The sequence below is a fragment of the Panthera tigris genome, chromosome C2 (genome assembly GCF_018350195.1).
Source record: "Panthera tigris isolate Pti1 chromosome C2, P.tigris_Pti1_mat1.1, whole genome shotgun sequence".
Lineage (NCBI taxonomy): Eukaryota > Metazoa > Chordata > Mammalia > Carnivora > Felidae > Panthera > Panthera tigris.
Window position 1 is genome coordinate 31,621,801 of NC_056668.1, and position 25,303 is coordinate 31,647,103.

Genomic DNA, 25,303 nt, shown 5'->3' on the forward strand with positions numbered 1-25,303 from the left:
GCTGGCACAAAGTAACTGCCACTATCATCAAATCATAAAATGTCTGGGCTCCTCAGATACCAAAGCTAATGATTACCACTATTATAAGATCATACAAAATCTTGGGAATACAGGACTCTTGAGACACAATCTACTTCCAGAAGCTCTATGACACAGGTAGAAAATGAGAAGAGAACCCAATGGTAATTTTAAGAGTTCTAACTTCCTATATATAATCACTTCTGTATCTAATTGACAATGAGAGGTAAATGCTTGCAGGTTTTGCTTCTTATACAAATCGGTTACCAAATAAAAATTTTCAGGTATTATAAAATGATTATTGAGTCAAAGCAGGGATTATTATAGTATGAACAACTTCATGTTTCACAAAATGATAAATAGTACTTTCACCCAGTTCATACCAAGAGTAACAAACAGGATCATGGGCATGTTATATGTATGTACAGACTCTTTATATAATCATATAAACATCATTCTTTCTGTAATACTTTCCAAATACCAACATAATGTATATAAAGTAATATGTAAAGCATGTGCATGTAGACAGTTCTGCCAGCATTAACTCGCTATGGAGATCAAACACTCTATTTACTTAACCGCTTAAAGTCCCAAGACCTTGTAATTAATGATAAATCAAGTCAAAATAACATCATTCCAAAGAGGGTGGTGAATTTATAATTTATGAAAAGTAGGGCTAGAGAAATAATGTAGATTTGGTTTTTAAATCAAGTATGTAAATGCATCGAAAGGGTTGAAAAGAGGGGGTGGGAAGAATCTATTAGAAGGTCCTAGAAATGCACTTATGCTTGGCTTTAACTTGCAAAGACTCTGACTGATAAATATTCATATATTTTAATCCTACCCTTCATCTGGGTTAAACCTGTAAGCAGCAAATATGAAATAAGTAAATAGATTCTGCCTGTCATTGTGACTATAGCATACAGTACTCTGTTGTGCACTGAGTACTCCCTGGGTCTCTAAGAGGTGTAGTATTTACATACAGAGTAAGGTACGGTCACAGTGCCATGTGCCATCAGGAGGCTTAAGGGCTACTATAGGCTGAATTGTGTCCCCTCAAAATTCACACGTTTAAATCTTAACCCCTTGTGCCTCAGATCGAGACTTGGAGACAGGATCTTTAAAGAGGTAAAGTAAAATGAGGTCCTTGGGGTGGGTCTTAATTCAATCTAACTGGTTTCCTTATAAGAAGAGGAGATTAGGACACACACAGAGATTGAAGGAAGACTGACTAAATACACAAGGGGACAATGGCCATCTACAAGCCAAGGAGAGAGGCCTCAGAAGAAACCACCCTTGTTGACACCTTGATCTTGGACTTTTAGTCTCCAAAGTTGTGAGAAAATAAACTTTCATCATTTAAGTCACTGGCTTATAGCACTTTGTTATGTCAGCCCTAGAAACTAATATAGCTGTTGACAGACAAGGATCATAGTAAACTACTCTTCATCAGCTCAGACACAGCCACTCTTTAGCCTTCTATATATAGTTTACATAAGTTCTACGAAGCAAGTACATAATTTGAAGCATATTTTACAAAGTAAAGACACTACAAACTCAAGACTGATATATTATACTATATTCTGAAAATAGTTAACAAAGGAATTCTATTGATAGTCATCAAACTCATCCATCATAGTTAAGATTTTAATCATCAAAAAACAAAAATTAAAAAAAAAACCCTCCATGTCTTACGAATATGTTTAATGCATATTTAAAAAAAAATTAATGTTTATTTTTGAGAGAGAGAGAGAGAGAGAGAGAGAGAGAGGGAGGGCAAGGGGCAGAGAGAGAGGGAGACACATAATCAGAAGCAGGCTCCAGGCTCTGAGCTGTCAACACAGAGCCTGATGCGGGTCTTGAACCCACAAACCGGGAAGATTATGACCCGAGCCAAAGACTGATGCTTAACCAACTGAGCCACCCATGTGCCTCTTGTTTAATGCACATTTTAACAATTGGCAACTCTAAATTCTTTCTTTTCCCCTCCCCTTTCTCTTTCTTAATAAATTGTACAAATTGTGTCTGCCACTGAGTTTCTTCATGAAATAGTCTATGATTTTTTCTTCAAACAATGCAGTATAGTATTTTGAGAAAATAATTTCTGAGAAAATGACTTTGGTTTCCATGTCATAGCCACTGCTAACAAGACTATGTGCATTTCTCTTATTTGATGCATAAAAAAGTATTTGCATTTACTTGATTTTACTTAATCAATATGTATTGTGGGATATGCATAAAGTAACACACATATTTTGGTATTTTTTCTTCATCAAATCAGAAAGTGTCCAGAATTAAACTCAAGACTTTTTGGTACAATAAACATAACTAAGAGACAGATGGTTATCAAAATGCTGAAAGGAAGTTAAAGCTAAAATTGTAAAAATAACTTTAGTCATATCTCCTCATTTTATCTATTTTTATGACTTTGGGAAAATAATTATTGGCTTCCACAAGACTTTAGATCCATGATAATTTTGCATAATCACTTTTGTGAAATAAACAATGAAAAATCCAAATAACATTTCAAATTAATGTTTTGGCTTTAACCATTTCAATGTATTTCTTTGGTATTCTAAAATTAACTTTGAAAAAATAACTTAGGTGTTTCATCATTCAGTTTAACAGTTACTATTCCGGGATGTTAGAATTCATATTTAATTATTAAGCACATTGAAAAAAGTACTGCAGAATGTGGGACAATAAATACAGATCACAATTTTCAAGCATAGTGTAGTTCGTAACTGTGTTACCATGCCCTTTAACTTGGCATGTTCACATTATTTAAAACATTTTGAAAAAAGCATCACTGAGCGCTAGAAGTCCCTGAAAACAAGTGTAAAGAATGAGGTAGAAAGAGCTACACAAAGCTGTAGGCCAGATTTTCTCCCTTATGTATTTAACGTAGATATGTTTATATCAAGGTTTGATGTTCGACCAGTTTTCCAGTTTTTCAGTCAGGAGCGCTCTCTCCCAGATAATAAAAACTGATAGGACAGCTATAAAACTTGTAAAATGCCATTACAGGGGTCCCATAAATGTAAAACTGCCGATAGAGTTTGGGGATTTACACCTAGTGTTTGTCCCTTCACAGAGGCAAACATTCACAAAGCCACTGTAATAACCCTTCAAAATCAGATAATATTCTGACAGCTCAGTTTCACTGACAAAAGAGTCCTGGGCAGAAGCCAGGAGGCCCAGGTGCGCCGTGTCATGCCAGTATTTAATGTAGTCTAATATCAGATAGATGCTAGTGAGAGAAAATACTCTGAATAAAGTACAGATAATAGCATGGACAGCCACTCATTGCAAAATTACTTGTGCTCATCATGCTGGGAGCTTTGTATTAAATTTTTCTGTCAAGTGGCAGGAATCACAGGGAAAAGTGCCTCAGAAAACCCTCCTTGTAACCTCGGATAAGGATCTATAATATTAGGCTTTCATATGATAATGGCAAATGATGCTCTTTTTGAAAAATTGCTGACTGGTAATGAAAGTCCTAATCAGATTGTGGTTGGAGAGGACCAGGAGGTGTGGGACAATGTCTGTGACACCTTCTTTCCCCACCCCTTTAGTAAATGTAGCAAACTTGACAAGATGGGTGAGTCTGAGAGAATTTATCTTACATGAATTTTCAACAAAGCCCTTGGGGTTGTTTATAAAACGAGAAGGTGGCGGTTTAATAAATGCTGGGCCACCTGAGGCACTTTCATTAAAGGCTTTCTCTAGACAACATCACAATGTTTGCATTAGTCTCTTGTGCTCCCTTGAGAATACAAGCGTTACCTCTTCAGTGAGAGTCGATATTGTATGTGAAGGCATGAAGGAGATGATTCGATTTGCCCTTCGGTGCACAAAATAAACTGTAACACCGCTATAGCCAGAATTAACATTCAAATAAGTTTACTGTTTTCTATTTGAATGCCAAATTCCAAAAGCAAAGCAAAAAAACAGAGAGGATATTTCGGAAGATTTACCAGTGAATGTGATGAAGGCTGCTTCTCTGTCTTACTTCAGCTACAGTAAAGTCTATTTGCTTGCAACTACAAAAATAACCTCTTAAAAATATTGAAAGTAGACACTATTCTTAGTTTCTTAAATAACCATATCATTAGAAGTACTAGAGACGCTTAACAAAGATACCAAAGTCGAGCATTTCGATAAGGAATATGCAGCTTACCATTAATGAATTTTAAATGTAATTTCTAATGCCAGTGGATGCATTTTCTAGTCCTAGAGAGCCAGGGAAAATAGGCGAGATTCATAGATGTTTTCATGCGTTTCAATGGACTTACCATCTGTGTAGGCTTCTCTGCGCAGATGTCCTGGCTGGTGTTTTTGCTTCTTGGCTGGTCTGGCCTTCTGTATTACCGCAGCACTCATGTTGCTGTCTGTAGAAACAGGACTTGTGGGTCTTGGGCACTGGGATGCATGAAAATGTCGGCGGCCTGAGGAGAAAAAAAAGGGGAAAAAAATCAGAGCCAAACTCATCAATGAATTTTAATTATAACAATAATAATAAAAGGAAAACAGTGCAACTAGCAGCATCCCTAATTTCCTAAAAATAGCTTGAAATAAACTAATCCAGCAAATAATAGGATTTTTGTCATTTTGCTTGACCCATCCACTGGAAAAAAAAAATGCGCAGAGAGCATTTGCCAGTCTTTTTTTTTTTTTTTTTAACTGTAGTACTTTTATTCTGTTAAAGTTCTTGATACCACTTATTAAAGAAAAACAGCCCAATTATTTTTCCAACTAATTTCACTAAAATGTTATTAGCAAACAAAGATATTAATTAAATTTTTGCATAGTATATTCAGTGGCTATTGCTTTCTCAAGGGAATAGCCAGACTCCTTAAGAAATTTGCATTCTAGGGGTGCCTGGGTGGCTCAGTCGGTTAAGTGCCCTATTTCGGCTCAGGTCATGGTTTCAGAGCCGTGAGTTTGAGCGCCGTGTCAGGCTCTGTGCTGACAGCTCAGGGCCTGGAGCCTGCTTCGGATTCTGTCTTCTCTCTCTGCCCCTACTCTGCTCGTGCTCTCTCTCTCTCAAAAATAAATGCACATTAAAAAAATTTAAAAAAAGAAATTCATATTCTAAGAATGAACAGTACTAAATACTTCCCTTATTTTAATTAAATAGATATGCTATTCTTTGAAGGCAGACTCCCAATAGCTTAATACATTCTGAGGTATTTATCTTAAGGAGGCCTGAAATTAAGGTAGCTCACATACTTAGACTCGTCTAAAATTACTTCTGCTCTTTTCTTTGATAAGATGTTTACTTGCTGATTCTGGATACTTAAAGTGACCCTTCCAGAAACTTCTATTTTTTTTGGTAGTAGTAGAGGTGGTTTGTTTTTTTGTTTTGGGGGGGGGTTAATATTTGCAGGTACCAGTGATAACTGAATTTTCTAGTTACACATGGTACATCTCAGTCCTCTCCAATTTTCTGGCTGTCTTACAGACATGTTGTATTACAATGGCACAAAATATTTAATCCATAATGGCAAGGGAAATCGTGGCCCTATACTTGACCTTCATTATCTTGGTTTCTAGAAATTCCAGACACACAAATCCGGAATTTTTTGTTGTACTACAAGAAACTTCAAACTGAACTAGCCAACACGTCTTTTGGCTATAGACAGGCCACATACAGTGAAACCAATGTATTTAAAAATGCTAACTGAAGCATATTAAATAATATACACTAACGTGGCCAAGTGAGAAGCAATTTGATTGGATTGTTCATTCATATTAACTTCAAGTCATATGAAAAGCAGCACCCCTTCTTGAAAAGACCATTTTAACAAGCAGAGGCCAATGCATGTTTAGTTCATTATAATTATGAGTCAAACGAAAACCAGAAGTGCCACTAGATTACAATACAATAAAATATTAAACCAAACTCTCTTTAGCCATGATGGAGACTATTACAATTAAAGTTACATACCCATGAAAAGAGAGAATTAGGGCTGGGACTGAGCACATTCTTCATTCTATTGTGTAAAGCCATCTACTGCTCATAGACCCTGAGGCATAAGGTCGTTTACAGATGAATTTTTGATGTTATTTCAGTGTTTTGTTGATTTAATGAACTGAAACACACCCTTAATGCAATCTGAAAGCAGTAGTTTAGGAGGCTTAATTTCACTTTCTTTTTTTTTTTAATAGAGGATTAAAAAATAAGAAGAAATAAAAGCTATGTATACAGTTAGATGTTATTTATTAAGGAGGATAGGTAGGTATGGATAGTTATTTTACTATATTTAGTAGCTACTGAGGGAAAAAAGGGGAAATTTGGTTGAATTTCGTAAAATATTAGCATGGCTGAAATAAATACATGTTCTACAAAAAAGGTCGAAAGGTATTATTAGACTTTTTTCCCCCCACAACACATTCCTGATAAATAACATATAGAAATAACGTTATTTTCTCTGAATATATTCAATAAATGATAAAAAATAATGACCAATCCAGTATCTGAAGAGAACAGGGCAAAGTACCTATGTGATAATTACTAAATTAAGAAAAAGAAAACAACAAAACAAGATAGCAATTACTGATATGTTGTGATAGTTGTTTATTTCTGTGAAATGTGTTTTGCTGGCTACACTCAAATATTTGTATTTTTTTGGCTACCAGAAATTCATATACACACAATGTGTATATGAATGTAAAATATGTATATATATGCATATATTACATTCTATGGAGATAAATGTTATGTGATAAATGTTTGGCTTAAATCTAAATTCTTTCCCTTTCCATATTATTTACTCAAGGTTGGGAGTAGGAGATAAATAAAAATGGGTCAAAACGTAAGGATAGATATATGATCATTGTAAACAGGCTACTGGTAATGAAAAAAGAAAACAGAAAAAAAATACACGAGCATTTGGATTAACTTTATCTCCAAGTTATTAGATTAAAATGTTTACTTTAAATATGAAACATGTATGCTTGAAAATATATGCATATTACACACATCTTTCTACCTTTCTCACTAAAGTAGTCTTCTGAGAGGGCATGAAGAGCATGGGAGTTAAGGACAAATAGCCCATTTTCCAATGGTGGCATTTCCCCCTCTGGAAATTTATTTATTTCTCCTAGATAACAGTATAAGAGAACTATCACAATGAATTCTATTTTGGTTGCTTTTTGCACCTTAAAAAAAAAAAATCGTGTAACACAAACCTCAGCTGACTATAGGCAAACCTAAAGAAACCGTATACATATCTGCTATGACTTTTGTAAAAACAAGAACTTCCCAGGGAGTGCCACTCTCATACAGGATTTATTAAATAAAAATAAACCAGAAGATTTAAAAAGTCTTGTCAGGAGAAAGGGAATAACTGAGTTACGTCATATTCTTGAAACTTAGTTTCCTTAGGCAGCAAATAAAAGGCAGTGGTAATAGTTGCATTTCACATCAGACGGAAGATCATAGGCGGTAATTATCAAGTGACATAAACATACCGAGTTTCCTTTTCCAACTTGGTGAAAAGTGCACAACTTACCAGCGGCATCCTGCATTTGGCGACGTGCCACTTTGAGGCCAGCATACTCTGCTGCTGCCGCCACTGCCTGGGCAAAATCGGCATCGGTGAAGAAGGAGCCATCGGAAGAACTAACACTGGAGCGTCCACTGGAAATGTTGTCCTCCTCTGAGGCTGAGCCCCAGCCATTGATCATGGACCCAGTGACAGAGCTCTCGAGGTCCCCTACACTGGAGGCAGGGGTCTGCTCAAGCCCACGTAACAAAAGCCGTCTGGTCTGCATCTTGGCCACTTCCATGTCTGCTTCATCTTCTTCCTCTTCTGGAGCATCCGTATCCATATCTGAGACAAGAGGTCCTGAAATGTAGCCATAGGTATGTGGTGGGGAAATCGGTCGTGGTGGTGGAGGGGGACTCACAGGCTGCCGTCTGCAGGAAGATGAATAAACAGGTTTGGCTCAGCTCGTTATTAGGACATACACAAAATACATTATCCAAGAAATTCACGAGTACACTGATTTGATCTTTGCTTCTGTGAAGCTAATTTAACCAAGCTGGGCTTTCTTTTAATTCAAGGGTAACAGAATATGCTCAGCTACCTGTAAGTCTCCTTATGTTTTATCTTTTGGATTATATTCAATTAAAAAAGGAGAAGTAAAACATTCTTTGGAAACATATGCTTATGTACTTGTCTTAAAGCTTATTGAATACTACTGATAGATTATTATTACCAAAGACAACAGACATCAGTTCTGAAACAGATTGCTCCATAAACCTGTTTCTTTCCCTTTTCTTCATTTCCACTCCTACCATTCCAAGCAAATGGACTCATCTGTTCTGACTACAGAGAGTAGAATTTCATAGGATGGAACAATTACACATTCAGCATATGACAATTTCCTTTAGATTCTATTAAAATAAAAGGCTATGCATGCCAAGAGCATTTTTTCTCTGAATTAATTATACACCAAAGGTGATTAGCTATTTTCAAGCCTATCACTTTCACCATTATTCCACCTGTCTGTTAAATAAAAAGCTTACAGGTATTTTCTTGATATACTGGAATTAGTTAAGGGCAAAAGCTGAGGACAATGTGAGTGATATTGTACAATTTAAGTTCACAGAGTTACCAATAACTACTTTCAGTCGTCTCTCCACAGATCTGGAGAACAACATCAGGTATCCTTCTACCACCATCTGACACCATCACCCACAGTGAGTATAAGATGCAAAGATGACTGAGAGGACAGAGGGTGTTCTGACTTCATTGAAGTAAGGTTCGTGGAAAGAAGTTATTCCCAATGGAGGAGGGGGGGAGAATGCCCAGAGATTAACTCCTAATTTAGAAAAGTGTCTGACAAAAAGGAAGACATTAGTGATTTCCAGTTGAACGACTGCTTAGTCAGTGTCTTACTCAACAGTCCCAATGCTCTCTAAGCAAGGTAAAAGAGATGACGTAAGGGACAATGTCATTTGGAAGGGTCATAAGAATACTTTTTCAAATCCTGTGCCTTTGAGAAGTAAGGAGGATAGATTCCACACCAGTCTGCCAACCTGAGCATAAGCACTAGAGGAGTGTAAGATGAGGATCGAGTGCCATCTGGTCACCTCCACAGTTCGGGAGGCTAGGAAAGACACAGCATGAATTTCACTGGCTGGTAATCCACCTAAAGATGCGGCTGAATTGTTCAAGGACTACAAATGCCTAGAGATGCTGCCCAGGATTGAGTCCTTCATCAGGGAGGAAGCCCATTTCCCTCACCATTCTTATAATACTCACAAGCCAGATGACATAAAATACTCATCGGGGCTAACCAAGGAGAAGACTGGATCTTCAACTACCTTGTCCTTTTTTAAGTTCCCTCTTCCTTGCCTTACCTGTAGGAGAATGGATCCCGAAGAGGGAGGAGGATGAAAGTGGTTAAAAGCAGGGAATGCCCTGTCACTCCATGCCACCATAACCACAGACAGATACTATCTGCAAAGGATGTCTGGGAGTGCGCGATTATAGTTGTAAAATGAACAGAATTGGAATTTAAGAAAAAAAAAGAAACAAAAAAAATGACTAAAGGAAAAAAAAGATTCAAACCAAAAAACAGGCTCTTAACAGACGGTGAGCAAACAGATGGTTAGCAAAGGGGAGGTGGGTGGGGGATTGGTGAAATAGGTGATGGGGATTAAGGAGGGCACTCATAGGTGATGAGTGCTGAGTAATGTAAAGAACTGCTGTACCCCTATATTGTACACCTGAAACTAATATAACACTGTGTGTTACCTATACTGGAGTAAAAATTAAAAAAAAATAGGATTGGGCCTTAAATAAATTAAAAAAAAAGCAAACAAACAAAGTCATAGAGGATCTGGTCAAAATCTAAGGGACCTACTATAGTGAAATAAAGGAAGTTCAATAAAGCACAGTTTTGAGGGTGAGATGGCAGAGGCTCAAAGAAAAATGTTTTGTGCTTTTTAATTCACTGAATTGAGACACTTCAATCAACACGTTGTGTTAACACAAATAGAGAGCATTAAAAATAAATGATCATTAAAATACTATAACTAATTTATTGAGCACTTATTTTGTAACTAAGTATATTTTATAATACTAACTCATTTGATTCTTTTTAAAAAATGTTTATTATCTATTTTGAGAAAGAGAGAGAAAGAGAGAGAGAGCAGGGGAGAGGCGGTGGGGGGGGCAAGTGGGGAGAGAGACAGATAGACAGACAGAGAGAATCCCAAGCAGGCTCCATTCTGTCAGCACAGAATTTGATGCGGACCTCAAATTCACAAACAGTGAGATCCTGACCTGAGCTGAAATCAAGAGTCAGGTTCTTAACCGACTGACCCACCCAGGTGCCCCAACTCATTTGATTCTTACAATAGCTTTCCACGGAACTGCTTTTATTATCATTTTACAGATGAGGTACTGAAATTCAGAAAAATTAAAGACCTTGCCCAAATTCCCACTACTAGTACGTATCAAATATAGAATTTAATCCCACATTTCACTTCTCAGGTTAACACCTTCCTTCTAGGAATGATGTTATTACATACATATACACATATATACACATATACACATATATACATATACATACATATGATATGTAACATAATAATTTACACACACACATATATATGTACATACATACACAGTTCTTTAATGTGCTATTTTTTTTTCTGGGTGGTTTCTAATGCATCTGCATGTGGCAATAAAAGAAATATGGAGAATATGCCAAAGCTGAAATTATTTAAGAGATTAAAATGGATAATTGTTTCAGTATGGACTGTGTTGTACACATAAGAGGAAAATCTTTGTTTAATTTGGACTGCAATAAAATACCATACTTAAAAGTCAATTTACAGTCTTTGTCAGCATGCACATCCAAAATACCACAAGAAACTTCTTTTTTTAAAGACATGTAAGACTTTCTAGCACAAAGGGGACTATTCTGACCATCAATAAAGGGATGTAGAACAGCCAATTTCACTATGAAAGGAAGCCAGCATTGTTGTATTTGGATAATTCACATTTGTACAGCAAAAGCAGCTCCATGTTAAACAAGGCCTGGCTTTTAACTACTATCCCTGTGCAAATGCTGAGGAAAGAGAGAAAAATTTATTCAAACCATCTGTAAATAAGGCAAGCCCAGGGAATGTGTGATAAACATGTACAGTTTGAAATATGCAATATATTCTATTTGAAAACAAAAAGCTATTTCAAGATGCCACACTCAAGTGGGACTTGCCACAAATGAACCTCAACCCTCTAGATTTTTCTCCCTGAGGGGTTTCAACATCTTCTGAAATAATGTACGAGTATATGACTGCAAATCACAATACTCTAGGCTCCTGCAAAAATGATGTCTTCATAAACATGTTCGAGAGAAGACAGGAAACAATGCCATTAATTTATGAAAGCAGGTGTTTATATAGTTCACCACATACAATTTACCAGGCAAAAGACAAAGGGGGAAATGTATACTTTTGAGCTTTTCTCTAAAACTGTTGTAGCTTCAATACTCTGTAGAATTAACCACTACCCAGTTAGTAAATAGACAAGATACTTAATTCTCCTTTGCCTTTTTACTGTCTTTTCTTTCCAAATGTATCATATCCGGTTTGTCTATATTAATACATTGGTAAATCTCTTAGCCCATACCTGAAAATTACTTTTCTACTTGAGAATTTTTTTGCTAAATATCGACTACAGTAAACTCAGTAGGACCACTTTTTGAAACAGTATACACAAATAAGTTTAATTATATGATTTTCATAGTTACTGTCTGAAAAGGGAGAAGAAAGATTACTATTATGTTGGTCACCTAGTTTACCTAGTATTAGACAAGAAGAGCATATCTACAAGCTCATTAGAATGCCAGAATGGCAATATCCATATTAAAGCCAGTCTGAAATGTTTAATTAAATGTTGCAGTGATATAATGGTTTTAGTTCAGTAATTTCTTATTAATGTACATCATACTGTTTATTTATGCCCCTAATCAATAAACATAACAGTAAAAAATGAATTCATTCTTTAAATATTCACTCTGCCCCTATTACAGTGAGGACTGCTAGGTTCAGAGACCAAAGGAATCACAAGCAAAAAAAGCCTGGGGAATGCTTTATACTCGAGTCATAAATGGATATGATTTTAAGGCATACATACTTAATAGAGCCAACTATATATCAGGCCACAGCAGAGTGTATTTTGCAATGATGCCCATGACAATATCTCCCATTCCAAATGCTCTTCTGGATGAGAACTTGCCACTCCCCCATCCAGAGAGGGAACTTAGTTCTATACTCCTGAATCCAGGTGGACCCTGTGACCACTTTGACCAATGGAATACAGCAAAAGGGAACTGTGTCAGTTCTGAGTGTGGCTTTTAACTGGCCTGGAAACTTCCTCTTCCTCCCTTCCTGGAAGCCTGCTGTCATGTAAGAAGTGCCGCAACCCTGAGATCCCCATGTTACAAGAAGCCTGGTCTATGATTGAAGAGACCGTAACAGATGAGACCTGAGGTAGAGACAGAGAGAAGCCACAGGGTATTGAGATATCAGACACATGAGTAAAAAAACTGATCTCAAAGTAAATCTTCCAGCCTCAACAGACCAAATGATGCCATGTGGATTAGAGATGAATTGCCCGGGTGAATCCTTTTTGAATTCCTGATTCATGGAATTGTGAGGAAAATAAAATGGTTGTTTTAGGTAACTAAATTTTAGAGTAGTTTGTTAGGTGGCAATAGAAAGCAGAAGTCAAGCATCATGTTAGAAATTCTGCTAAATAAGTAGATTTGTTCTTCACCTGAAGGGGCTTCTAATCCAGTAAAGGAGACAAACAATTAATTAAGTGTGCAATGATAATAAGGTATCCACAAACAGAGGATGTCTAAGGTGTTGTGGAAACACATAGAATAGGCTCCTATCTCAGAGTTGGGACATCAGAAAAAGATTCTGTGGAGAGCCTCTACCATTTAATCTTGGATCTAAAAGATACATAAGTGTTAGTTCCAAAAAAGAGTGAGGATAATGGTGTTCCCGGAAAACAGGATGGCATGTGGAAAGACCTCAAGGTGGGTGAGAACACTGATCATTCCAGGAACTAGAAGAAACTTAGAGTGAAGGCACCATGAACAGAGAAGAGGTGAGTGGTGATGAATAAGGATGGGAAGGCATGCAGGGGTCAGATCACAAAGGGCTTTGATTGCTACATTAAGGAATCTTGCCTTTATTCTAAGGGAAATGGGAAGCCATTGAGAGATTTTAAGCAATGGAGAGACTTGATCAGTGCTGCATTTTAGGAAAAATGCCTCTGCACAGTCTGCAGCAGGAAGATTAGATTGAAGAAGGGGCAAGGCTAAAGGCAACAAGACCACTTATGGACCATTAGAGTAATACAGGCGAGAGAAAATGGCTGTCGGAGGTAGGAAAGTGCCTTTATGGCTGGAGATATGTGTATTGTTCTCAGTGATATTTAAGCAGCTGAAATCTATAGGAACGAGTACTTGGATATAAGGGTCTGATGCTCAGAGTGAAATCTGTAGAGAAATAGCTATCTATCTTTAATGAGTACGTCATTAGGGGGGTGGCAGGATGATGAGAAACAGAAGCCATCCGCTGATGGGGCAGGCATCTGAATAGGTCAAGGGTTTGAGAGGAGGTGTTACTCAAAGACTTAACTAGAGATGAGAATTACAGCACTGTATCAAAAATGTAGACGTAACTTAAATTCCAATGTTAAGGAATTGTTTAAGTAAATCACAGTATGCTTTTGTTTAATATGAATATCTAAATAAAAAGGTATTGATGTGGAAAAATACACCATTCATTGAAGAGAGGCTTATAAAATAACATGGGCACGTCACAAATTCAAAGCAAGGTAAGTATATACAGAGATGAGAAACTGCAAAGATCTTTACTGAAGTCTTAACAGTGACTATTTCTGACGACACCCATCATTGGTACTTTTGCATTCTCATTTTGTTTATCTGTATTATCAGATATTTCTATAGTAAACATGTAGAATATAACTGCGTGATAAAAGAGCAATTGTAGTTTTTTGTGACTGTCCTTTAATGGGCCACACCTACTTCTTATTACTGCCCAGGGTTATTTCCAGCCACAATCTTGAAAACAAAATTCTTTTTTTTTTTTTAATTTTTTTTTTAACGTTTATTTATTTTTGAGACAGAGAGAGACAGAGCATGAACAGGGGAGGGGCAGAGAGAGAGGGAGACACAGAATCTGAAACAGGCTCCAGGCTCTGAGCTGTCAGCACAGAGCCCGACGCGGGGCTTGAACTCACGAACCGCGAGATCATGACCTGAGCCGAAGTCGGACGCTTAACCGACCGAGCCACCTAGGTGCCCCGAAAACAAAATTCTTAATACCTTCATAGACCAAAAATCATCATTTAAAAAAGGCTGGAAATAATTAAATAGGATTTTAAGTGCAGGTAACCAATACATTTGCCAATTATGCATGTTCATTTTGAATTCGTGTAAGTGTTCATCCCCCTAAAGCAGCAGGGGGTAAGTCAACTCTAGTTGTCCTGTGGTATCAGACTCCTTTCATCAAGCACTTAGCGAGGTAAGCTTTGTAGAATCTCAATGACACGAGTGAGGCATGAGCTCTGCCCTCAGAGAGTTTTTAATTTAAATAGCAAAACAGACGTACCAATAGCAAACCGTAATGCAACATGAAAACTGATCAGCATGGTAGCAGAGCTGTGAAAAGACCATTGTGAGGAGAAAAGAAAAGAATCGGTTGATTTTTGCCAGGCAGCCAGATGAAAGTCTTACAGATGGGATGCATTTTAACAGGGTCTGGAAGGATGAGAAGTGCTTGCCCAGGCAATCAAAGAAACAGCATGTGCTAACACATGTGTGCCTAGTGAGGACACTACAAATTTTGGTGACGGCCATGAGAGGCAAGAGTGGTCTGCCTCTCCTGCCAGCTCTAGAGCAGCCCTTTCTGGGCCAGGAAGTGGCAATTCTGACCAGATGTTGGTTAATTTAAGGCAAATTCAAGGAATTTCAAACAAAGTAATTAGAAAAGAGGGTGTATGGAGACTGGGAGGGAGGAGGTAAGTAAAGGGGAAAGGACTGAGGAAGGCTTTGACCACTGGGCTGAAACAGCAAGACCTGACTCTGAATGCAGGGGCACATTACCAGACTTGTGGTGTGTAAAGAAAGATAACTTGGAGGGTGAACAGAAAAGGGGAGACAGAAGAAAAGTGCAGATCAGTTCAAGAATATGGCAGAACTTCAAGGGATAGGGATGGTGGGCTTGCCTTAGTAGCTATAGGAATGGAAACAAAAACAACAAAAGATATTTTGAAGTCAGAAATGAAGGGGTTGTGAATGATTTAATTTAGGGAATGGTAGAAAGATAGGAGAAGAAAGTAAACAACAGGATAATTCAGCTGATCTAAAAATGACACATTTTTTTGTGATTTTTGACTATTTTTATTTTTTATTTTTATTTATTTTTAATTTTTTTAATGTTTTTATTTATTTTTGAGACAGAGCATGAGCAGGGGAGGGGCAGAGAGAGAGGGAGACACAGAATCCAAAGCAGGCTCCAGGCTCTGAGCTGTCAGCACAGAGCCCGACGCAGGGCTCGAACCCATGGACTGTGAGATCATGACCTGAGCCAAAGTCGGACGCCCAACCGACTGAGCCACCCAGGCGCCCCAACTACTTTATTTTTAATATGTGAGTCAAATAAATAAGGATTAATGATGCTAAACAAGATAGCCAACAAAGGAGGAAATGGACCAAGTTTGAAAGGTCAAGTGCAAAGACAAAGAATTTGGTTTGGGACATGTGTAGTGTGAGATGTCCAAGTGAAAATACCATTGTGGTGCTCAGGAAAAAGGGTGGTCTGGCTAAATAAATTTGAAAGCCGTCAGAATATAAGTAATAATTGAGCCAAGTAATGGGGTGATGGCATAAAGGTGAGGACAGTAGGAAACTATTATCTTCAGATTCTTTACATATATTATCTCATCTGAGTCCCACAAAAACTTATAAATTTGCCAACACTGCAGAAAACTTATGCATGATAAAGATGGACAAGTCTTTAAAACAAAAGAGTATTTATTTATTTATTTATTTATTGAAAGAGAGGGGGAGGGAGGGGAAGAGAGAGAGGGAGAGAGAAAATCCCAAGCATATTCGGCACTGTCAGCACAGAGCCTGATACAGGGCTCGATCCCAAGAACTGTGAGACCATGACCAGAGTCGAAATCAAGAGTCGGACGCTTAATCAACTGAGCCACCTAGGTGCCCCAAATATGGACAAGTCTTTAGACTGACCATTAGTAGGTTACTTTCTGTAGACTAACAGAAGCAAAATGGTAGGAGTCAGAATGCAGTGGGCTGAAGTGTGAGGCAGAGTTCATTAAACAGCCCTATGGAGTAGGAGAAGGGGAGCAGATAACTAGAATAGGAGGCTAAGAAAGGGGAACATTGAAAAGCAGTAGGATTAACAGTGAAGAGAAAGAAGAACCCACGGAAGAGGAAGAAGCTGGAAAATCAGGGTAGATAAAAGGTGAACTGATTGTGATTGATTTGAGGAAGGTGGAGAGGATAACATGAACACGAGAGAAGGAGTTTACTGGGAAGAAGCTACTGTGTGTCACTTACAACACAGAAGAGAATGGTGGGGAAACAGGTGATCTGAGAGAATGTAAGGAGGATGCTGAGAGATTTCAGGACTCAGAGCCTCCATGAGCCTCTCATGTGCTTCAAATAAAAGCAGTGGAGATGGTCTGTGACCTTAATAGGGAAAAAGACGTCTTATTTGTTCTCATTCTCCATGAGGTTTCAAGGGTTAACACTATTAAAGGCAAATGTATGGCAATCCAAATCCCCCCTTGTGACACAGAAGAAGGCTTAACTACCTCCTTTATTTTAGAGAGTATATGATTTGAATTTGGTAAGAACATCTTACTGATAGAATAATTAATAAACATTGCAAATTCTATTTTAATCTACAGAATTCAAGCAGTATAAATCAGAATGCATTATTTATTCAAGCAAATGAAGGATGATCTTCTGAGGCAAATAACATACTCAGTTTCGAATGATATTAGGAATACAGAAAGTTTTGTGAATATATATATACACAAATATATATGTGTGTGAAATATAATGTCTCAAGGGTAATGAAATAGTACAAACAAAATCATCAATAATGAGAGGAGCTAACATGATGCGGTAATAGCTTTTACGTGGTAGAAATGGCAAGTGAAGTATTTATTTGTGTATAACAAAAATGTATTGGTTGGCAATGCTAAATTTTGGTTAAAAAAAATCCAACACACACACACACACACACGCACACATGCACACACACACACACACACACACACACACACACACACACAATTTAGTAAACCGGACAAAAGGATTCCAACCTAATATTTCAACCAAAATAAGGGTATCTAAGATCAAAGCAAAATGAATATACCAAACTCCTTTTGCAACATTACAGCGAGGAGGTAACAAATCACTATGCAGACTTAACTTAAAAAGACAAGAGAAAATCTTTCCACAGTCCAAAGCAGTGACTTACCCATGCATAAGGAAAACTAAAATGCAAAAACAGGCATCATCAATAAAATGCTGTAAGAGTAGCAAGCCATATATACACACACACACACACACACACACACATACACACACCACATGCTCTCCATGTGCTTACGAATTACGAATGCAATTATCATAAGTGGGTGAGTAGTAACGCACATTATTTTATGGTTGCAAGTTCACTGGGATCAATTAATCTAATGTTCTGGTCAACACTACTACTTGATATGTTAATTACTGGGGCTTACTGCATGACGGTACTGGGAAAAAGGCTATGTGACATGAAAATTACTCCATATGATAGCGTTCTCCAAATGCCACTTCAGAGTGGAAATTATCTGATTTGTCAGCAAAAGGCTAGTGACAATGTACCTCCTATCGGGTTGGTGCTGCATGTGGCCAATCTCCTCCGGGCAATCCTGTAACATGGGCTGGAGTTCTTCTTGTGGAGACGGGGTCAGTGTCGCAGTGGACTGATGGCTGTAAGACACAGCAGCTGGAGAAGAAGCTGCTCCCCGTACAGGGGGGGTGGGGCCTCGTTCATCTTCCTCCTCTTCCAGTTCGTCCTGTTGCAAATACATCCTGGCTGGTGGCACGGGACATGGCATTTCTTGGTCATAACTAAAAAAACAAATCATAAGCACAGCTGGATTTACTGCAGGCTATTCAAAGGAATTATTTGTATAGTTAGTGGAATGGTCAGCTTCAAAAAAAATTTTTTTTAATCTGAATGTTGTGAGCCATGTTAAGGGAATATTGTAAAAAAAAAAAAAAAAAAAACAGTTCACGGGGCACCTGGGTGGCTCAGTCGGTTGAGCACTGGACTTCAGCTTGGGTCATGATCTCGCAGCTCATGGGTTTGAGCCCAGCATCGGGCTCTGTGCTGTCAGCTCAGAGCCTGAAGTCGGCTTTGGATTCTGTGTCTTCCTCTCTCTCTCTCTCTCTGCCCCTTCCCCACTCGTGCTCTGTCTCTCTCTTTCAAAAATAAATAAACACAAAAAAAATAGCTCGCTATCATAAAGGTTTGCAAATGCTACATATAATATTTTTCTCTGAGTGATTACAATTTGCATTAGCATATTATAGGCTCTGAGAAGTCATGCAATAAAGAAATCTCTTTAATGCAGTTAAACTTGGTACTTCTTAAATGTTTACTTATTCTATGCTCCCACTTCAACATGATCTCTAAAAGACTCAGGGGGTGGTCCTACAGATGACCCAGAGATGATAGGTTAACCTCTGAGAAAAATTACGCTTGAAAAATCCTTTCCTGAAAATCCACCTTTTCTCTGAAATTATGATAGATCACTATTGCTTCAGTTGAGCACAAAATGGAGTAGTTGGCTTGCATTTAGGATATTGAATAAAAAACACAATAAATAAAATAGTCAATAAACAATAAAATGCCCCACTACTCCTCTGCTAGAGCTGTGTGGAAACTCTAGATGGATCTGGGAAACATGTCTTTCTCTTTTCTCCAACCCCAGGGCAAATGGTTATTGATTCGGATGGCAGTAATTTACTGCATTATATAAACTGTGTTGATGTTACCCCTCTCTTTCATTCATTCTCCACCACCTGCCTTGTTCACCTGAACTCAGGAAACATGATGCTCCCATAACATGATTTCTTTGTATCTTCCTTTATTTTACCAATCCCACTACCTCCCTTTGACATCATTTCTATGTTTCCTGTCTCAACAAGTAACAGCAATTTGTTCACTTCTCGAAACTAAAAATCTTGTACTCATCTTGACTTATTCCTCTCTCTCTCTTCTACCTCGAACTGTTCCCTAGTTCATCTCTGTTTCATCTCTAAAAATCTCCAGAATCGATTACGTTTCTAAAATCTGTTGTATGTGCTACTGCAATAACCTTTTAATCGATCTCCTTGTCCCCAGTTGCTCTATCCTTCTGAGTCCTCACATTGCTTCCAAAATTACTTTATTATAATACACATCACTCTCAGATCATTCATTTGCTGCATAGTAATAAATGGCTCTCTAATTGACTAGAGAGAAAAATACTAATACCCAAACAAGACATTCCAGTACCTGTAATCTGGCTTACACCTGCCTTCCCAGCTTCCTCTTCCTCCCTCCCATTGTTTCATCTTTGTCCTCCAGGAGACCACATCTCTGTGTGGTCCCAATGTCCATAAAACCCCTTCTCTTGATTGAGAACTGTATCATTTGTCCAAGTCAAGAACAAAGCCAGCAGATCAGGAAACCTCCATTCTTCCCACATACGATCAGTCTCTCCCTTTGGGGCACCATTTCATCTTACAGGCTTTTAAAAAACTATATCCACTTATTTCATTTTAGTCCATTATATGGTGGATTAAAATAGCAATACATGTTGTTAATATAGCCCAGAAAATGAATTTTTATAAAAATAGTCAATCCTCATTTTTTTTGTAGATTCCATACTTGCAAATTCACCTACTTGCTAAAATTTATTTGTAACCCCAAAGTCAATACTTATGGTGAAAAATCTGAGTCACTCTACCTTCTTGTTTCAGCTTTCATACTGTAACAAGTATCCTTTCTACAGTCTATATAGTGCCACATTATTCTCAACTTTTTGCTCTATATTGATAATTTACCTGTTTAAAGTAGCCTCTGTGATCTAGTGCCCCTAAGTGCAAAAGGCTATGACGTGCCCTAACAGAGAAAATATGTACATTAGATAAGCTTTACCCAGGCAGGACCTATAGCACTATTGGCTGGGAGTTCCATGTAAATGAATCAATGATACATATTACATAAGGTGTCTTGAAACAAAAACACACATAAAACAAGATTATGTATGGATCAGATGACAAAAATGCATGGCCAGGGACTTGCAGGAACCTATCCCTGTATTTCCCCTAGGAGTAATGGCTCAGTATTTGCTAATTAAATGACTGGAAAAAGAAAGGTACAGAGGCTTTGTTTCTTGGCATACAGGGAGGAGTAACACTACTTTTTTGTGGAGAATGAAAGAACAGTATCTTTATGTTCACAGGAATCACTAAAAATACAGTAGTTTCAGGTAGATTTCATATTTTTTTTGTTAATTATCTATGTCACGTGAGTCCTCCTCCATTGACTATACAAATGAGGCACCAGCTTTGCTTTTTTGAGAGGAATGATGTCCAGTTCTACAGAATCTGCAGTGAGAGCAAAGCACATTAACTTCCTCATCACTGTCCTGTGATTATTTACACTTGTTAAAACCTTGTGAGAGACAATTCAGGAAGTTTAAATTCCCACAGTGTTCAGCATAATGTGATAATATCTAAGAACGAACAAAATTTTTCAGGATACCTTAGCTGCAGTACACATTTATTTTATGAAAATTCAAGAATATGCAATGGAAATTTTGATATTTAAAAATGACAAAATCATGACGGTGTATATCATGATATATATGTATGTGATCTTCTATATGTTTATACATTCATGATTATATATGTCAGTTATATCTCTATAACGTAAAATATATATGCAAATTGTATGTGTGTGTATGTTCATGACTCGTAATTCTTAGTTCCAAAAGAAGCTTCTAGGGCACAGATTCCTTTTTCTTTTCTTTTCTTTTTCTTTTTTTTTTTTTTTTTGGCAGCACTGAGGATGTTTTCCAAGCCCTGCTGATATAGTAGCATTGTTTTCTCCAAGACAAATGTTCCTGGACCTTAGGGATGTCTTCCCTTGGTGATCTAGTTTAATAATTACTCACTATGGGTTTAAGGAGCGAGACTATTCCATGTACATCTGTTCTGAAATTCTTCTTACCTTTCATCTACAGAAATGCTGTACTCTTCACTATTGCTGTGAGGTGGAGGATGTGCTGGGGGAGGAGGAAGCAGGTCTGCCCAGTTCATGCCGCCCTGTTTTGGAACTTTGGGTGTCCGTGCCCCTTTCTTGTGCCCTTGACTCCCTTGAAAAGAAAGAAAACCCAAGTCTTTTATTTCTGGCCTTGAAGATTTTTCTCTTACCCACAGGTGAATTATTTCCTGTAAATATGATCTTATAATTCATATATATATGAGCAGATAAATATGCTTTTCTTCATTCATCTTAATAGAACTTTGTACAACAGAACATGCAAAGGATTGCCAAGTTTAACTGCAAAATAAATAGCGAAAAAGCAATAAAGCCGTAAATGAATTTTACAAGTCATATCGTTAATAGTGATCTTCTTACAGCAATTAATTGCATTATGGATTATCACCTAAAACAAATGAGCTGTAGACATATTTTCTGAAGTGCCTTTCTATTATTTAATTGCTGGAACCTAAAATACAATATGATACAGATACGATCTATTAGAGTTCCACTGTTGCATTAAATCACTGAATATATATAATTTGTACTTGTCCATTGAAATGTTTTATGCACAATGAAATTACTAGTTTTCGTCAGAAAGGCAGGTACAGATGGAAATTATTGCTGGGAGAACTAATATAACTAACAACAAAAGCAGCAGAGAAGTGATTTTTAAAAAGGATAGAAGTGTTTTTAGCCACACTTTCTATAAAATTGTGGCTTAGAGTAAAATGATGTTGCTCGAACATTTACAGTAGTTTGAAATAGCCCAATTATTCAAGTGCCCAGTGTTCTGATTTTAGATTTGGCATATTCTTTAAACACAGGTAAACGTACATTTTAGAGTACTCATTTTAAAATAGTTTTGGGTCAAAAGATACTTGGGGATAAAATAATCTTTATCTTCCTCCTCCAGTATGATACATTTTAGATGCTTATGGAAATTATAGATGATGAGCCTATAATTGTTTTCTCACAAGATCCCCAAAATCAGTGAGTTTTATTGTTCTTTTTAGTTTTAACCTCTCTGAAAGATTTCCAAGTTACATGGTGCATGAAACAGGTTTTAGTATATTCAATGACCCTTATTTCTTTCAAGTCTCTTGGGGATTTTCAGTCCAATGACTGATGTTTGTTAAGCCAGAATTTCTTGAACGGGTATGTTATTGTACCAAGTGTGGGCCAAGGGACTGGCTGTTATTGATAAAATATGACTGCCAGGCCTCTGCATGTCTGTGACCATTCTCTCTTCCTCCACTCAGCTGTATCAGAATGATCGTCCAGTCATCATGGACTTGACCATAACCAGTGCCTTCCTCTTGATTTCTTGGCGAACATCTACTCTAGCTAGTCCGTCTGTCCTAAGATGCCTAAAATTACAAATTTTTCCTACACGTCACTTGCTTGCTTCATTCTTTTCCCTAATTAACACTAAGTTATACATCTTTGTATTTTTTACCAAATATTCACAGAATACAGTGAATAATAAATAGCAGCAGAAAACCAGGATCTAGATATCTAAGCTCTAAGCTGAAATATGGAGAAAGTCAATTTAAAATTAATAATATAGAGTCATGTTTTTCCCCCATTAAGATATGATTTTCTCTTTAAGTGGCTAAGAATTCAAAAATGAAATGGCATGAAATATCAAATATTAAAATATTTTCTATGGTTTTCCCAAGAGTAGATCCTTAAAACAGTTCCTGTTAATTCGGGGTTTATTTCCTTAAAGCAAAAATCCTTAGTGAGATTTTATTTGTTAAAAAAAAAAAAAAATCAAACAACACATAGTAGAATAAGAGTAGCTCTAAAAAAGGGAAAGAGGTATTTCTACGCTCCTTTAATTCAAATAGGAATAGTTTCAATCAGTGACAAAATGCAGGCTTAAAGGTGTCATATCGGCATGCCTTAGTCAAGGGAAAATGATAAAATGCAAAGGTCATATTCATTTCACAAGAAGAGAAGAGACACTGGCTAAAAGCATCTAGCATCAACTTCAATCTGGGTATTGGGAGGTGATATTTCTACCCTCTCCTGGAGAAACATACGAGTCAAGATCAGTTGGTTTTGTTCTCATCATGGTGTGACTTGCCACATGTTAGTTCTATTAATGAGCCACCTTTAATTAGAAAAACAGGACTTAAGTACCAGCAGATTCCCATCTGCAATCCCTATCAGGCAAACAGCTGGCAAGCAGCTGCAACAGCACGAAGACCACAGGGAAGGGCTGCGTTGTGGCTTCCAAGGCACTTAACACACTTCAGTTGGGAGATCGCTTTACGAGGCTTTGGAGCAAGAACTGAGGGATAGTGGAGAGATTATAAACTGAGGCAGGTTCCTATTGTCCCTAGATCTCATGCTATTGTCTCTTAGACTCGTGAATGTGCTCAAGTGTACTTGGATTTTATGTGCTTTATAGCCTGTTTCAAATGGTAACAAATTTAGCAGATTAACTATATGTCCAATGCGTTTAGTTTTATCTCGGCCAAGGGCAAAAAAGAAGTTTCAACTGCCTTTCAAGTCTAGTCCACGCTTTTGGCTTTATAAAAGTTCATTAACAAGGACGAGAATAAGATCCTTCATCTTCATTACAAAATGTAACATATAATGGTTTAGTGAATGGACTGTCTCTCAAATTGCAGCGATAAGACCGATGCCTGAAAAATTTCAAATTATATATAGTGATAAAACATGCCATATGTGTATATCAGTTGATTAGCATTCAATTTGTAATCCTGGAAGATATCATCTTTTTAAAAGGAGAGATTGCCTTTCTCTTTGGTTCTCCATACTTACCAGATGTACTACTGCCCCGGTCTGAACTGTTGTAAGATCCTCCTGTATTCTGGTCGTATGACTGATTATATGGGATAGTTGGAGGAATTGTGTCATTTGCTCGATAATCTAGACATTTCAGATGGAAAAAAAAACACTCTTACTTTCTCTTTGATGCCTTAGTCATTAACCAGCAATTAGGCTTTTAAGTTAATACGTTGAGCATTTTCTAAGTTGTATGTAAGTCTAAAGGAGGAAAAGTCAAGAAAGATAGGCACGTTTCCTTTAAGATTTATAAAATACAGATTCTTTGTGTCATCTCCTTTATATAAATCAGACTAAACACAGGTATGAACAAATCATGAGGGACGATTTCTTCTCTTTAAAATATTTTCAAATCAGCTAAGGCAGAAATCAGAATTGCTTCACTTCTTAACTTTAAAAATGTTAACAAAACAATTTTAACCCTTAGAAATCAGGAAGATACCATGTCTGCAAATCATTTAAAAAATTTAGAATAAAAAAACCCCCATGAAACCTGTCAGCAAGATTATATCTAATAAAAAAAAAACATATCCATGATAAGAAAACAAAGTATCTCAATCTGCCACAGGAATGCTTCTGCTTACTTAGGCAAAGGTAAAAATCCAAATGATAAATTTGCTACTGGAATGTACTGAGTCATAATCTGTCAGTTTAGTTGCATTCCAGGGTCTTTACTACAGTTGACATACCAAGTCTGTTACAAGCAGTATAAACAATAAAAAAGAGCTCTAAAATATTTGTTTAGAGGACTGTCAGAGCCTTCCAAAGTCCACAGTAAAGCCATATACTAAGGAAGAGTAATATAACAATAGCTGTAATTCCCACTGTAAATGACAGGACTTCAGAAACTGTCTTCTCCACCTTTGTCAGCCTTTGTCATGATCTTGTACAAGAGTCTTAACAAATATTTACCGAACTGGATTTTTATGCCAATCAAGTGTTTTTCTTAAACTTAGAAAAAAGCTGGATGACTCTACCGTTAAAATATACAACACTAACTTGAACAAACAGAATGTTTCTCAAAGTTACCTTTTTGTAATCTCTGACTGTCATGCATTT

The 25,303-nt window shown here is 37.2% G+C and overlaps 1 protein-coding gene across 4 annotated transcripts in view; it reads right to left on the minus strand.

Moving 5' to 3' along the window:
- Positions 1 to 25,303, minus strand: part of ROBO1 (roundabout guidance receptor 1) — a 401,827-nt gene that overhangs the window by 11,634 nt on the left and 364,890 nt on the right. For all 4 annotated transcript variants that reach the window (XM_042956244.1, XM_015540481.2, XM_042956243.1 and 1 more), the window contains 5 exons: positions 24,221 to 24,328; positions 21,392 to 21,536; positions 17,989 to 18,237; positions 7,536 to 7,942; positions 4,314 to 4,466 (listed from right to left, as the gene is read on the minus strand). In XM_042956244.1, coding sequence (XP_042812178.1) covers positions 4,314 to 4,466; positions 7,536 to 7,942; positions 17,989 to 18,237; positions 21,392 to 21,536; positions 24,221 to 24,328 — 1,062 coding nt within the window. The remainder of the gene's footprint in view (positions 1 to 4,313; positions 4,467 to 7,535; positions 7,943 to 17,988; positions 18,238 to 21,391; positions 21,537 to 24,220; positions 24,329 to 25,303) is intronic.